Source organism: Acipenser ruthenus, chromosome 47, assembly GCF_902713425.1.
Source record: "Acipenser ruthenus chromosome 47, fAciRut3.2 maternal haplotype, whole genome shotgun sequence".
Lineage (NCBI taxonomy): Eukaryota > Metazoa > Chordata > Actinopteri > Acipenseriformes > Acipenseridae > Acipenser > Acipenser ruthenus.
In genome coordinates, this window is record NC_081235.1 from 8,764,322 (window position 1) to 8,780,283 (window position 15,962).

Here is a 15,962-nt window from a genome sequence, read left to right on the forward strand (position 1 = left end):
GTATAATTGTAACGTGTGCATATCCATTCACTGCACAGGCCTCCACTGAGTGGCTTTGAAAGGAAGACATCTGTACTGCACGAGGCTGAAGGCATTGCAGCAGGGCCTGCTTTTAGATAGCGTCCTCAACTCCTTAATACACAAGCAACTGCTTCCCCTATTGGCTGAAATGCTTTCAGCCAGCAACACAGCCTAGAAGACACTGCTGGCCTGAAATAACCCTGAAAGTGCAAATGTACCTGTTTCCTGACAATGAGGAATGGAAACTGAGACATTTCTTTAACCGGATACTGTATTAAAATGAAAATACATGTTTTCTGTGGAGCATGTGTTTCTTTCAAAACTGCACATTTGACTATATATATATATATATATATATATATATATATATATATATATATATATATATATATATATTGCACATGGGCTAATGTAAGAAAGTGTATAAAAGAAGAAGAAAAAAAAATCAAAACTGCAAAGTCATGCTGATACTGAAATGAAACTGCTCACAGAGAGTGCAGACGCTGCAGGGCAGGAACAGGAACCAGCCAGGGCTGCAAGTGAATCATTATTGGCTGCAACGTCTTTGCATTTTTTTTTTTTTTTTTTTTAATTTGTTACTCCCCACCAGCAAAGAGAGCGCGCCGACACTGACTCGACGCTGCAAACCGGAGCATCTCGCGCACTGCATTTCCACAACAAACAGCTCGCGCCCTGCGCGGACTTCGGTGCTGTCTGGGAACCAGCCAGTAGGTGAGTGTGTGTGTGTGTGTGTGTGTGTTTTACACGGTCGACAAAACGAAGCTTTTTAAAAAAACAAACAACAACATCTGTAAGATTTTTATTTTGTCGACTTTCTTTTGAGTTTCTCGATACAGACACGTTAAAAAAAAAAAAAAAATGTAAACAAGTCACACAAACTGTGTTTCTGTACCGGTACGCATTTATAAACAAACAACAACACACACCGACAAACGGACCTGAAAAAGGAAAATACTTTAAATTTTAACGTGGTCGCAAGTTTTTAAAAAGGGAAGGTTTTTTTTTATTGCTGCTTCCAGTAACTGCTGTAAACAAGTTCTTACTATGAAAATCGGTTTCGCTTTCAAAGTCAATAAAATATGCTAGTCTCTCTTCTCCAACCCTGATGTTAAACTACCGTCTAGTCTTTTTGGCGATTCTTACTGGTGACACTAACAGGAAACACCCCCCAAAAAACTACTGTCAGTAGATTAAGCTGTTGGTAGTAACCACTTCGATAACAAATAATTAAGAAATATATTTCCTAGCGTTTTCGCGTGTGTCGCTCACATTAAACAGATTTGCAATTATGTCGAAAACAACAACAAACACGTACAGCCGTTGCAGTCTAAGACTGTAGGATCTGGGTGTTGATCAAACACAGTGCCAATAAACACAACCACAACACGTTTTTATAGCTCCCCAGTCCTGTGCGCTGGCAGCTGACGCTGTTTTTGTCCCTTGAACCCTTGCCTACTTGGAGCGCTGCTGTGCTCCTGCGAAAGTCTTCCAGCAGGCGTTATTAATAACTCACGAGCTGGACACTGGCGTGGAAACAGAGCTGTTTTTAGATTCCAATTCGTTTTTTAAAAAAAAAATCTATTCCCTATACCCACGTCCCACTCCTTTTTCTTAATCGATTCCAACACGTCATTGATCAAAATTGCAATTAGCAGCATTCCGTTAGAAGGAGCTGCTCGCAAACCCTGGCAACAAAATCACTTCAATCAAAGTCACTGTTTTAGTCCACCAATAAAACAGTTACTGTGCCTCTAAAGTATCATTAACGATTCCTTCGAAGGAATTGATTTTAAAAAGGAGATGGGATTGACCCCACCCTGATCATGAAGGTCTGGACTCCGGGGAGTAAGCTGTTATAAGCACAAAGCCACTGCGTTGCATGTAACTCTGCAGTCTCTTGTCAGCGTGAACCTGCGCTGCCCTCGCGGTGTGTCTGGCGCTCCAGCAGGATGCTGTAACGTCTCGGGTGCCAGGACGGTCTTGCCAGGATATTCTTTTTATTGAAGGAGGCTGTCTCTCCAAAATACCCAGCCTTGTCAAATAGACGAACACACGCATGAACGTATAGTATTTCAAAACTTTAACAAATATGAAACCGGCTAAACAAAATCTAGTGTGTTCTGGTTTCCGGCTGGCTCCCTGTTTGAGGAATTGATTCCTAAGACAGCCCCGACGCACCTGTCGTCTCTTCCGGAAGGGCAGAATCTCTTCAGGGCAGTTTGTGGCGATGGTCACATGATGGCTTAAAAGCGTGGCAGACTCTCGACTTGTTGTGGGAATCGATTCTGGATCACAGGTAAACCCAGCTGGCTGTTGCTTATTTAATCCATACATTGAAGCCCATGAAATTTCAGTTCAAATGAAAAAAGCGTGTAGTGATCAGTTCAGGTGCAGTGCAAGATTTTTGTCCCCCGTACTGTTGGAGAAATCTTTGTCACGTATAGAAGTGCACTTGAGTAAAAGATTCTTAATCCTGTTTCTCTCTTTGATTTACAGTTAACCTCAGAGGATCCCTCCTACCTCTTGCAGTGTTGAAAACCTCCTGCCATGCAGAAAGCAACCAGTCCAGACATTGGAAATTGGGGGTGAATCTTGACGACACCTTACTTGTTAATCGGACTTGCTGCTCCAGAGTTCGTCAACGTATCAATTTGCTCTTGATTACACTTTTTTTTTAATTGTGTTTGTTTTTTTGCACAAAGGAATTTCTTCTTCTTTGAAAAAAAAAAAAAAAGTCAGTGCACCATTGCCTAATCGAATTGATTGTCACAGCCAGTTTTGACGTGCTAAATCCTGAAATTCAACGGCGCAATGTTTTAAAGATTTGAAACCTCTGCAGCGGTTGACCATGACTTTGGGGTGCTGGAGAGACGTTTGCTGTGCTTCTCGTACAGGTGTGAAAAGACAGAAAGAGGAGGACACGGTCGTGCTGACTCCCTTTGGCCAGCGCCTGCTTTTCATTTTCTAAAGAACTTTTACGAAGGGGACAGAACCCAAGAATGACATGCACAAGGAGGAGGAAACCAAACACTGGGGGAGACTTCCCAGCCGTCGCCGTCCCGTCTATGAAGGGCCACGGATACCTGGACTACACCATTGAGAGCCACCCCTCCAAGGCCCTGGAGAGAATGGACGAGTTCCGCAGGCACGACCAGCTCTGTGACCTCATCCTTCACGTCACCTACAAGGACCAGCGAGAGGAATTCCGGGTAAGCGGTGGCATCGGCTGCAGCCGTGGTGCAGCACCCAAGCTCGGATTGAAACCTGGAATGGGTGAAACTGCTGTGCAATAGGAGTCTTGTTTTCATCCCTGCAACGTCTCTATTTTGCCTGTTCTTTTTGCCAATCCTCCTTGTTGAAACCCACCTTCCTTCCTTCCTTCCCGGAGACTGAAACTCCTATTGCATAGCAGTTTCATCCAATCCAGGTTTTTATTCAGTAGTGTAGAGGTAACAAGCTCAGGTCTTGCAGTAAAAACAGGACTGCAGTGCAATGGGGGTGGTCTTATTTCCATCCCTCCCTCTCTCTCTTCCTCCCTCCCAGGTGCACAAGCTGGTCCTGGCGTCCTGCAGCCCCTATTTCAAGGCCATGTTCACCGGCGACTTCAAGGAGTGCCACGCCTCGGAGGTGACGATCCGGGACGTGGCCCCCTGCGTGATGCAGCGCCTCATCGAGTTTGCGTACACGGCGCGCGTTACGGTGGGGGAGAAGTGCGTCCTGCACGTGCTGCTGGCTGCCACGCGCTACCAGATGGAGGATGTGGCCAAGGCCTGCTGCGACTTCCTGGCCAAGAACCTGGAGCCCGCCAACGTCATCGGCATCGCCAACTTCGCAGAGCAGATCGGCTGCAAGGAGCTGCACGAGAGAGGAAGGGAGTACATCAACACACACTTCAACAAGGTGAGGGAGGGGAGGGAGTACATCAACACACACTTCAACAAGGTGAGGGAGGGGAGGGAGTACATCAACACACACTTCAACAAGGTGAGGGAGGGGAGGGAGTACATCAACACACACTTCAACAAGGTGAGGGAGAGAGGGGAGGGAGTACATCAACACACACTTCAACAAGGTGAGGGAGGGGAGGGAGTACATCAACACACACTTCAACAAGGTGAGGGAGGGGAGGGAGTACATCAACACACACTTCAACAAGGTGAGGGAGGGGAGGGAGTACATCAACACACACTTCAACAAGGTGAGGGAGGGGAGGGAGTACATCAACACACACTTCAACAAGGTGAGGGAGAGAGGGGAGGGAGTACATCAACACACACTTCAACAAGGTGAGGGAGGGGAGGGAGTACATCAACACACACTTCAACAAGGTGAGGGAGGGGAGGGAGTACATCAACACACACTTCAACAAGGTGAGGGAGGGGAGGGAGTACATCAACACACACTTCAACAAGGTGAGGGAGGGGAGGGAGTACATCAACACACACTTCAACAAGGTGAGGGAGGGGAGGGAGTACATCAACACACACTTCAACAAGGTGAGGGAGGGGAGGGAGTACATCAACACACACTTCAACAAGGTGAGGGAGGGGAGGGAGTACATCAACACACACTTCAACAAGGTGAGGGAGGGGAGGGAGTACATCAACACACACTTCAACAAGGTGAGGGAGGGGAGGGAGTACATCAACACACACTTCAACAAGGTGAGGGAGGGGAGGGAGTACATCAACACACACTTCAACAAGGTGAGGGAGGGGAGGGAGTACATCAACACACACTTCAACAAGGTGAGGGAGGGGAGGGAGTACATCAACACACACTTCAACAAGGTGAGGGAGGGGAGGGAGTACATCAACACACACTTCAACAAGGTGAGGGAGGGGAGGGAGTACATCAACACACACTTCAACAAGGTGAGGGAGGGGAGGGAGTACATCAACACACACTTCAACAAGGTGAGGGAGAGGGAGAGAGAGAGAGAGGGGGGAGGGGGGCTTTAGACCAGCACTTCTCAAACTGGGCCCCCCCCCCCCCCCCCCCCCCATATCAGGGATAGAAATAAGACTCCCGTTGCATAGCTGTTTGAACTGTTCCTAATTTTACCAGGAGTTTAACCCTTTGCGGTCCATTGTCGGACTGGGTCCGACATTGCAATTATTCCTCACAGGTCCTTTGTCGGACTGGGTCCGACATCATTATAGCAACGCAATAAACGGGTGTTTAGTCGTTTTTTCTCCGGAAAAAGCCGAGAAAACCATTCAATTGCCGAGTGGGAGCGACAGGAGCCGAGACAAGTCGGGGAAAAAAAGAAAAAAAAAAAAAAAAGGCGTATCTCATGAATAGTCATACATGGTATCAGGTATCAGATAACGGGGCGTTCATAGTAAACAAGCTGGCTGAGTGCGTCAGCGCACAGAGACTATCATGGACATTTGCAGAGCTTTTTTCAGATGTTATAGTAATAAAATAATGACTTGGATCGCATTATTGAGGAGTTTGGTGATAAAACGAGTGATCCGGAGATGATCGATCGGTATGTACGACTATTATTATTATTATTATTATTATTTATTTCTTACATATCTGAACGCTATAGCAAACGAAAGGGTGGGGCGGGGCTGGAGATGCCTAGTGAGTGCTTTGTTGATATGCAGGGCCATTTAAACCCGTTTGACTGTGAAAAAAAATACTTTTAAACAGCGCGTATAAAATTAACTGCGCGTGTGAAAATTAATTAGACCTGGCGTGCCTGACGCGCGATTAATAAATGGACTGCAAAGGGTTAAGAAGACTTTAAGTAGCTTGTTACCTGCACACTGGGGCTAATCAGACTTTTTTTTATTTTTTTTATTTTATTTTTTTTCTGTGCAGGTGACGAAAGAGGAGGAGTTCTTTAACCTGTCCCACTGCCAGCTGCTGGACCTCATCAGCCAGGACAGGCTGAAGGTGCTGTGCGAGTCGGAGGTGTACAAGGCCTGCATCGAGTGGGTGCGCTGGGACCTGGAGGGGCGGGCGCAGTACTTCCACGCGCTGCTCAATGCCGTGCAGATCTACGCCCTGCCGCCCAGGTTCCTCCAAGCCCAGCTGCAGGAGTGCCCCATCCTCAGCAAGGCCAACTCCTGCAGGGACTACCTGTCCAGGATCTTCCAGGAGATGGCGCTGCACAAGCCGCTGCCCCCCCCCAGGCTGCGGGGGAACAAGCTCATCTACCTGGCTGGGGGCTACCTGCAGCACTCGCTGAGCTCCATGGAGGCCTGCGACCCTCGCACGGGGCAGTGGACCAGGCTGGCTGACATGGACGCCCCCCGCAGTGGCCTGGGCGCCTGCGTGCTCTTTGGGCTGCTCTTCGTGGTGGGCGGGCGGAACAACTCCCAGCAGGAGCACATGGACTCTCCCTCGCTCGCCTGCTACAACCCCATGACCAACCAGTGGACCCAGCGGGCGTCGCTCAACGTGCCCCGGAACCGCGTCGGGGTCGCAGTGATCGACGGGGGCATTTACGCGGTGGGGGGGTCCCACGGGTCGGTGCACCACCGCAGCGTTGAAAAGTGAGTATGAGCGACCGGGGGGGTCGGGGAGTGGGAGTGGGATAGGGATTGGGGGAGTCTTATTTCCATCCCTGGTATTTAGCATTAGATTTCAGGCATGTCATCTAAAACACATCACCCCAGGTCAGCAGGATTGCAGAATGTATATATTTTTTTTTTGCTAGATGTCTCTAAAGCTGCTGTTGATCTCTTGGCGCTTGTATTGCCCTGCTTTTTTATTAAGTGATATCAGACCTCGACCGCCTCTCAAACAAGGCTGCATCCGTGTGCAAGAACAGGACATGTGCTTCACCTATTAAAGCTGCCGTGGACGTCAGGAAAAAATGCCTCCCAAGAATGAGCGACTGATCTGATCTGGGGGGGGGGGTGGGGGTGGGGGGTATTCTGCCTGTGCTGGAAAGTTTGTGTTTTATTTTCTTTGCCGTGCACAGTTGTGGCGCACCTCCAGTAACCCCTGGGGGCTCAGGGATATAGAGGAAGGGATTGTTAGCGCTGTCCACTCGTGATTTAACTTCACCAAACTCCACGTGGCCATTAGTTGCAGAACAACGTACAAGGTCCCTCTATAGTGTACAGTACTGAAATAAGAGGAGTGAAGATGTTGGCACATTAACACATGACAGGAGTTGCACAATCCCAAAGTTTGGTCATCCTGGTTATATATATATATGTATAGGTTCAACTGTAGTGTGTGTGTGTGTGTGTGTGTGTGTGTGTGTATATATGGATATGGATATCTTGGATATATATTCAACACAGGTGTTCATATTTCCTTAGTGGGAATAATATATAAACATGAATTAGATCAATTTGCATTGAAAATGTAGACTCAGCTTGGGCGTGTGGGTATCTTCGTCAGCTCCTGGCAGGCGTGAGCTTTCACCCCCCACCCCCCTCCCCCTCACAACACTCACACAGCACAAGGGAATTCAGCCAGGAACACAAGATCTGCTGTGACATTGTTACAGGCAAGAACAAGCATGCACTGTTTAAACCAGGCCAGCAAAGCAAAGTATGCTATTGCACCATCGTCTCTTATCTACAGTGGCATGTGTGTTGCGTTTGTCTAATGCGCCAGGGGTAAGCTTATTGTAATAAAACGTTCACTTCGTGTGGCTCCCAACGCTGTGTGATAAACTACCAAAAAACAACCAACCAAAGAAAAAAATAATAATAATAATTCGCTCCTGCTTGTAGCTCGATTTGACCCCAGGGCTCCAAGGAGGGCAGGCAGGGGGTAAGCGCCCGTGTTTCAGCAGGTGTGAGATTGTTATCCTGTTTGACCGCTGCTCTGAACCTCCAACACAGCTGGCAGCTATAAACAGCGATCGTTTCTCTGTGTAAACGCTAGCTTGATAAATCATCCAGACCGGATAACGAGCTGAATCGACCCCCTGCTTCATCTGCACATCCAGGATACAGAGTCTCACAAGCCAGGCTTCCTCTGTGTAGCTGTTTGTGTCTGCTGTCTCTCTGTTTCATTCAGGTGTGAAGTCATGCATGGCGACCTTATATGGGGACAGAAACAAAAAAACTACTCTTCCAGTCTTTTATAGCGGGACATATGGAAGACGCAAATGCATCATAGCCTCATGTGAGCATGCCGATGTTTTCCCCCTATATAACCTGGCTTCTCTCTCCGCAGATACGATCCCGAAACGAACCAGTGGACGTTCGTGGCGCCCATGTCGGTGGGGCGGATTGGGGCTGGAGTGGCCGTCTGCAACGGGCTGCTGTACGCGGTGGGGGGCTTCGATGGGGAGAGCCGCTGGGACAGTGTGGAGCGCTACCACCCCGACACCAACACCTGGCAACCTGTGGCGTCTATGGGGTCCGTCCGCAGCGGAGCCGGTAAGCAGAGAGGGAACCAGGACCTGCTGCAGCGAGCAATCTCATGCAGTGTCTCAGTTTGGGTGGCTGGGGGTTCATGCAATCTCATGCAGTGTCTCAGTTTGGGTGGCTGGGATTTCATGCAATCTCATGCAGTGTCTCAGTTTGGGTGGCTGGGGGTTCATGCAGTCTCATGCAGTGTCTCAGTTTGGGTGGCTGGGGGTTCATGCAATCTCATGCAGTGTCTCAGTTTGGGTGGCTGGGGGTTCATGCAATCTCATGCAGTGTCTCAGTTTGGGTGGCTGGGGGTTCATGCAATCTCATGCAGTGTCTCAGTTTGGGTGGCTGGGGGTTCATGCAATCTCATGCAGTGTCTCAGTTTGGGTGGCTGGGGGTTCATGCAATCTCATGCAGTGTCTCAGTTTGGGTGGCTGGGGGTTCATGCAATCTCATGCAGTGTCTCAGTTTGGGTGGCTGGGGGTTCATGCAATCTCATGCAGTGTCTCAGTTTGGGTGGCTGGGGGTTCATGCAATCTCATGCAGTGTCTCAGTTTGGGTGGCTGGGGGTTCATGCAATCTCATGCAGTGTCTCAGTTTGGGTGGCTGGGGGTTCATGCAATCTCATGCAGTGTCTCAGTTTGGGTGGCTGGGGGTTCATGCAATCTCATGCAGTGTCTCAGTTTGGGTGGCTGGGGGTTCATGCAATCTCATGCAGTGTCTCAGTTTGGGTGGCTGGGGGTTCATGCAGTGTCTCAGTTTGGGTGGCTGGGGGTTCATGCAATCTCATGCAGTGTCTCAGTTTGGGTGGCTGGGGGTTCATGCAATCTCATGCAGTGTCTCAGTTTGGGTGGCTGGGGGTTCATGCAATCTCATGCAGTGTCTCAGTTTGGGTGGCTGGGGGTTCATGCAGTCTCATGCAGTGTCTCAGTTTGGGTGGCTGGGGGTTCATGCAGTCTCATGCAGTGTCTCAGTTTGGGTGGCTGGGGGTTCATGCAGTGTCTCAGTTTGGGTGGCTGGGGGTTCATGCAGTCTCATGCAGTGTCTCAGTTTGGGTGGCTGGGGGTTCATGCAGTGTCTCAGTTTGGGTGGCTGGGGGTTCATGCAATCTCATGCAGTGTCTCAGTTTGGGTGGCTGGGGGTTCATGCAATCTCATGCAGTGTCTCAGTTTGGGTGGCTGGGGGTTCATGCAATCTCATGCAGTGTCTCAGTTTGGGTGGCTGGGGGTTCATGCAATCTCATGCAGTGTCTCAGTTTGGGTGGCTGGGGGTTCATGCAATCTCATGCAGTGTCTCAGTTTGGGTGGCTGGGGGTTCATGCAGTCTCATGCAGTGTCTCAGTTTGGGTGGCTGGGGGTTCATGCAGTCTCATGCAGTGTCTCAGTTTGGGTGGCTGGGGGTTCATGCAGTGTCTCAGTTTGGGTGGCTGGGGGTTCATGCAGTCTCATGCAGTGTCTCAGTTTGGGTGGCTGGGGGTTCATGCAGTGTCTCAGTTTGGGTGGCTGGGGGTTCATGCAATCTCATGCAGTGTCTCAGTTTGGGTGGCTGGGGGTTCATGCAATCTCATGCAGTGTCTCAGTTTGGGTGGCTGGGGGTTCATGCAATCTCATGCAGTGTCTCAGTTTGGGTGGCTGGGGGTTCATGCAATCTCATGCAGTGTCTCAGTTTGGGTGGCTGGGGGTTCATGCAATCTCATGCAGTGTCTCAGTTTGGGTGGCTGGGGGTTCATGCAATCTCATGCAGAGTTCATCTGGATATCATTCCACAAAAGACCTGTCAGTTCTTTTAAAGTGTTGCTGAACAAACTGTAGGATTTTAAACCCAACGCGTTACTTTCCCTAGCTTCCCTAGCTTTGTTGTAAGTATTCCTGAAAATATATATATATTTTTCAACATAATCGTGATGGTTTCAGTTTTGTTATTAACATATCGGTAGACCCTGATGCAGAAAGCTAGTGAAAGTGTTTATTTGTGTTTGAAACCCCACATCCTGTTCGGTCACGCTTTCCAGCGAGATCGTACTGACCGCTCTGTTTGCGTTCTGTCTTCATCTCTCAGGGGTTGTCGGTTTTGAGAACTGCGTGTACGCGGTGGGCGGGTACGACGGCACGGCGCAGCTCAGCAGCGTGGAGCGCTACAGTGTGGCCAGTGACCGCTGGGAGCCCGTCTCTCCCATGAAGAACCGGCGGAGTGCACACGGAGTGACCGTGTACCAGGGCAAGATCTACGCACTGGGTGAGACTCCGGCAAGCAGCCTGCCATTGCACTGCGCCAACGGGAACCAGTTTCAAAATGATTAGTCCAGGAATCTTACCTGTCCACCGCTCGCTACGCAGCCCCGGACGTGCGGCTATGAAAGAAACGCATGTTACAGCACTCCTGTCTGTCCTTTCATTTAGAAACCTGGTATCTACTGTGTCTAGATCCTCCGATAATTCATCTCGTGATTTCGATATAAGCTTGAAATCACAATATATCTTTTGTTTTTTCTCCCCCATGTCCTCAATGAGCCACCGTATGGTAGATTTCTGATACTACATGAAGTTGAAGAAAGTTCTGTTTCTATGCCTTGTTCTCCAGGAAATCACAGAACAAAAAAAACCAAAAAAAAAACGCAGTAGTTCTGACCACCGGAAAGGGGAATCGGTTATGCAGACTGTAAATGTTACGCCTCCCACTGCCCCTACAGTGTAATCAAGCACCTAGGCTGCTGGGTTTACCTCTTCTGTCTGCTGTGAAGATCCTGCCATTGCTTTGGGGAGTGCGTGTTTCACACAGTGTAAGTGGCCCTGTGGCTGAAGAGAAGCAAGGTATAAATGTGCATTAATATGTAACATGTAAATGCACAGTGTCTCCAAGGCAAAAGCAGGGCGGGGAACCGCACGAATACTTGCAGGGCTGTTGCAGCACGCCTGTTCTGATTCGCTGCCGTGGTCTGGTCTGTTACAGGGGGCTTCAACCAGGAGGGCTTCCTGTCCAGCGTGGAGTGCTACAGCCCAGAGAGTGACGAGTGGACGCAGCTGGCAGACATGCCCCTGAGACGCAGCGGAATGGGCGTGGCCGTTACCATGGAGCCCTGCCCTGGCAACCTGGACGAGTGGGAGGAGCAAGAAGAGGAGGAGGAGGAGGAGGAGGGCGGCGACAACGGGTGAGCCAGAGGGACAGGATGGAAAGCGCTGCTTCTGCCACCAAGTCACTTTTTTTTTTTTTTTTTTTAATAGAACTTGTGGATGAATCTCGGCTCTAAACACGAGAGGTTTTTTTTTTGTTTGTTTTTTTTACCCAATCCATGGAAAATCGGGGGGGAAAAAATGTATTGTGGGTCATCGAGTTTTCTTTAGATAACCTGGCTTTGCTTCTATGGGGGGAAAACACCCTAATACGACTTTCTGAAAACTGAACTGTGCGTCCGAAAATATAGTGAAACTGAAAAATGTGGGTTTGGAGGTTTTTCTGAACACCACTCAAGTGTAAAGCTTGAAAATGTATAAATGTCCTAATTTACCTTGTATATGGAACTTATATGTCATAATATTGATAATGCCAATAATAATAATAATATATTGTTTAATAGCATGCAATGTAAACTGCGCAGAACGTGCGGTGCTGTAAATAGGTAAAGTATTTACACACTTTTATTGGTTGGGATATAGTTTGCTTGTATCCTGAAACTGTCTTCTTATGAGAGTATATTTTGGAGAATCAATAAATGAGTGTGCTTATCATAATTATATGTTCTGGTCTCTCTCTAGCCCTTGAGCAATGTGCAGGGTGCTGTCATGTGACTGCTAAAGATAACACGCCATTAAAGAGCCGGGATAGTCAAACACAATTCTCTCGGGTCCAGAACCCTTTTAAAAAGACAAGGCTTTTGTGTAGCTGTTTGCTGTTTTAATCATGGGCTCTGTACTGCCCCAGTCTAGCTTCCAGGCTCCTTCTCATTCATGCTTTCATTCACTTTACTTTTTCATTCGTTGTGTTGTCAAGTTTCTTCTCAGAGTCAGGAGTCGACATCTGTGGCGTCCCTTCGAAAGGGGGACGCCACAGAAACCCCTGCTTGTCTATATTGGGGTTCTGGGGGGTGATTTCCTGTGCTGACACGGTAATGCTGCTGGTTTGATTACATCGTCGTGAGTGCATCTCTCTCGGATAGATCATACTGGAGCCAGGCTGGTGCTGGTTCCTGGCCTGTTTCCACTTGGCACAGTTTCTCTCTCCGTGAAGCACAGAAACAGCATCCCTCCGCTGAGCGTTTTGTCACCCAAACACCCCCCCCCCCCATCCCCAGCCTTCTGGTTTCCCGTCTCCCTCCCTCCCTCGCTCCCTCTGGTGTTGTGTAAGTGCAGGTTCCACTGCAGAGATGCAAGCTGACACGTCCCTGTGCAATTAGGTAATTACAGGGGTGACTCAGTTTGATAACAAACACACGCTCTCCTGCCTCCTGCCTGCGTGAGCGCCTGCCGGGAATTCTGCACTCTGCAATTACAGGGAAAAAAAAATAAAAAATATCAGGATTGTTTCTGAAACTCTCATCAGGTGTCTGGCTCATTTTTCCAGTAGGTGGCGCCAAACTCTTGTCCCAGTTCTCCCTTGTCCTGTCTTCACCTGGTTTTATTTATTTATTTATTTATTTAAGGTAAGTTATTTAACATTATTTATAGAGTTTCTACTACCTGAGTCTTAAGAAAACTGGATCCCTTGTACCATTAAGGTTTGTAACCTACCTGGGCTATTCTGTTCATCATTGTGATTTATATAGACTGGCTGATCTGACTTCATCTTAGTGGAGATAGAAACACTGCTACACAAGTATTATTGTTATTATTATTTATTTATTAGCAGACGCCCTTATCCAGGGAGACTTACAGTTGTTCCAAACTATCACAGTACAAAGTATCACATTACAAAATATCACAGAATATCACAATGCAAACTATCACAGTACAAAGTATCACATTACAAAATATCACAGAATATCACAATGCAAACTATCACAGTACAAAGTATCACATTACAAAGTATCACAGAATATCACAATGCAAACTATCACAGTACAAAATATCACAGAATATCACAATGCAAACTATCACAGTACAAAATATCACAGAATATCACAATGCAAACTATCACAGTACAAAATATCACAGAATATCACAATGCAAACTATCACAGTACAAAATATCACAGAATATCACAATGCAAACTATCACAGTACAAACTATCACAGTACAAAGTATCACAGAATATCACAATGCAAACTATCACAGTACAAACTATCACATTACAGATCAGATCAGTTACAAAGTACAGTACAATCAGTACCAAGTAAAATCAAATGAGCAAAATCAATAATACAGTAATTAATTCCATTTAAGAGTGAGTTCAGGTGGGAGCAGTTGAACCTGTAGTACAGATATGTGCTTAGAAGAGTACATTCCATTATAATCACGAGTACCATAAATTGTTTATAAGGCTGGCCTTGGCAAACTCCTAAATTATCTTCATACTATTGTAAACAACGGGACTTCTCTGGTTAAATAAAGGTTAAATTAAAAATCACCATCAACCTGCTGTTTTCTCACAATAACGACGTCGACGGGCATTCAGTTCAATTCAACTGAAACCTTTATTTAACCAGGTAAAAGACATTGAGAACAAGTTCTCATTTAAAATGCACATTCATTGAAGAGAAATAATGAATGAGCTGCAGCGCCGTCCCTGTGCGGGAACGTGCATTCTTATGTACATCCACTAGGTGGGGCTGTTACATTGTGCAGACTATTGCAAGTCTTCATGCTGTGCTATTGTTGGTATTTTTTTTTTTAATGTTTTAATTTTTCTTTTTTTTAATAGGTCTTCAGTTTTTTTTTGTTTGTGTGTTTGTTTGTTTTTTTTTTTTTTTAGTGGCACCAAGTTTTAAAAGGGTGACTTGTCAAATGCCGGCCCTGACGGCCTCACTTGCGGTAAATGTTTCCCGAAATGCTTTGTTTTATGATCCCTTCCGCACAGACACCCAGTGATGTGTTCTGCACGCCGGCATCCCAGCAGCAGCTGTGTTTATAAACAGCACCGGCAGCAGCAAAGCCGTTGATTGCTTATTAGAGCAGCTTACTGCATTTATTTATTTATTTATGTATGTACTTATTTATTTGTTTGTTTGTTTGTTTGTTTGTTTTGGAAATAAGACTCCCGCTGCATAGCAGTTTGATCCTTTCCCGGTTTTACTATGAGTTTAATCCGACGACACTGCGCTTATTACCTCTACACTGTGGCTGATCAAGCTCGTAGTCAAACCTGGAACGGGTGACACTGCGATGCAATAGGACTGTATCTCTAAATCATCGAACGCATGCAGACTCGTTTGTGTGTGAAATTCCAAGACATAGTGGCTGTGTCGTGTATTTTGGGGGGCGGGGAGGGTCACTCGGTGCAGTGAGATGACTCACGCGTGACACAGTCTATAAATACACAGTGCGATGTAAACCAAGCCTCGTCCAATCAGCCGCTGCCCTCCTTCAACGGGACCCACGCTCGCGGTCGAAAGGGAGAAGGTGACGTCACACGCACCGCATTGACAGAGCTGCCGCTGTTGAATTGAGGCGTGTTCTAGGAAAATTAACATGATCAAAAACCCTGATCTCCCGAGCGTTTGAGCAACCAGTGCGGCTTCAAACCCCCAGCCTCCCCTGCTGGGCCGTGCAGGGGCCCGAAACCCAGTTCCAAGCCTCGCAGTGGCTCCGGGTTCCCTCATCTTCAGAGAGGCCGATGCATACTCCATTAATTCAGCTTCACTGTCCTCCTTCTCAGCATCACTAAACACGGTCACATATACGAACCCACTCTGCGCATGAACTTCACATCACAGGTCCAGAAAGCCGTACTGTCAGTTTTGAATTGCACGGCGCTGATGAGCTATCATTAACTAGATAAGGAGTAGGTTCGCGGCGTGTCTGCTCGCCACAGACAGGTGGCGCCAGCGAGCCGCTCCGGCGCTCCAGTCTCCAGTGCTGAGGGCAGAGGCTGACTCACTCCCTCTCTTATCTGCTCTAACCTGCTGTTCCACTCAACCTCCAGGGTATTAAACAGGGCAGTGCTCTCCGAGACAGAGCCCCGACTCCCAGGGAGCGTGAAATCCCTAATGCGGCGGCGGTAACTGGGGGCCGCTTACCACACCCCGGGAGGGATCCAGTAACCGGTCCGGCGGGTTTTGCTGAAGCCCTGGATCTGGCTGGGCACACTGGGTCGGGTCAGTACCTGGCTGCAGGAACCTGTGTGTGAAGTAGATTTGTAGACAGTAGGGTGGATCCATCAACACCCCAGTATAGTATACTTCAGTATCGATTAGTATACTACAGTATAGATTAGTATACTACAGTATAGATTAGTATACTACAGTATAGATTGGCTCAGAAGTCCCCTGATCTGTTATCAATAGTGTAATGATTACTATTGGAAGCATGCATGTTATCCATTGTATTGTGCGGATCTCACAACTGTACAAATATGATCTCATATAAAACTCGACCCAGTACGCTGCTGCTCCGGATAAAACACAAGCCCTTAATACACACCGCGGTACCATTG

At 47.7% G+C, this 15,962-nt stretch overlaps 1 protein-coding gene across 3 annotated transcripts; it reads left to right on the forward strand.

The window, feature by feature from the left end:
• The first annotated feature begins 504 nt into the window (after positions 1-504).
• Positions 505-12,106, forward strand: LOC117401476 (kelch-like ECH-associated protein 1A). 3 transcript variants are annotated; one of them, XM_059014093.1, is made up of 8 exons: positions 505-753; positions 2,245-2,338; positions 2,539-3,251; positions 3,586-3,942; positions 5,875-6,551; positions 8,197-8,402; positions 10,437-10,613; positions 11,328-12,106. In XM_059014093.1, exons 3-8 carry the CDS (start codon positions 3,042-3,044, stop codon positions 11,528-11,530), a joined length of 1,830 nt encoding a protein of 609 aa, XP_058870076.1. In that variant the 5' UTR covers positions 505-753; positions 2,245-2,338; positions 2,539-3,041; the 3' UTR covers positions 11,531-12,106. The 3 variants fall into 3 exon arrangements, with proteins under 3 accessions (XP_058870076.1, XP_058870075.1, XP_058870077.1); XM_059014092.1 differs by lacking the exon at positions 2,245-2,338; XM_059014094.1 differs by lacking the exon at positions 2,245-2,338 and having other exon boundaries at positions 505-749.
• The last annotated feature ends 3,856 nt before the right edge of the window (positions 12,107-15,962 follow it).

What these genes read in the sequence shown, in the direction of transcription:
- LOC117401476 (XM_059014093.1), top strand. Translation starts at nt 3,042, where the DNA reads ATGACATGCACAAGGAGGAGGAAACCAAACACTGGGGGAGACTTCCCA. An exon ending in TCAACACACACTTCAACAAG is followed by an intron (nt 3,943 to 5,874) that starts GTGAGGGAGGGG and finishes TTTTCTGTGCAG; the next exon opens with GTGACGAAAGAGGAGGAGTT. An exon ending in GTCCGTCCGCAGCGGAGCCG is followed by an intron (nt 8,403 to 10,436) that starts GTAAGCAGAGAG and finishes TTCATCTCTCAG; the next exon opens with GGGTTGTCGGTTTTGAGAAC.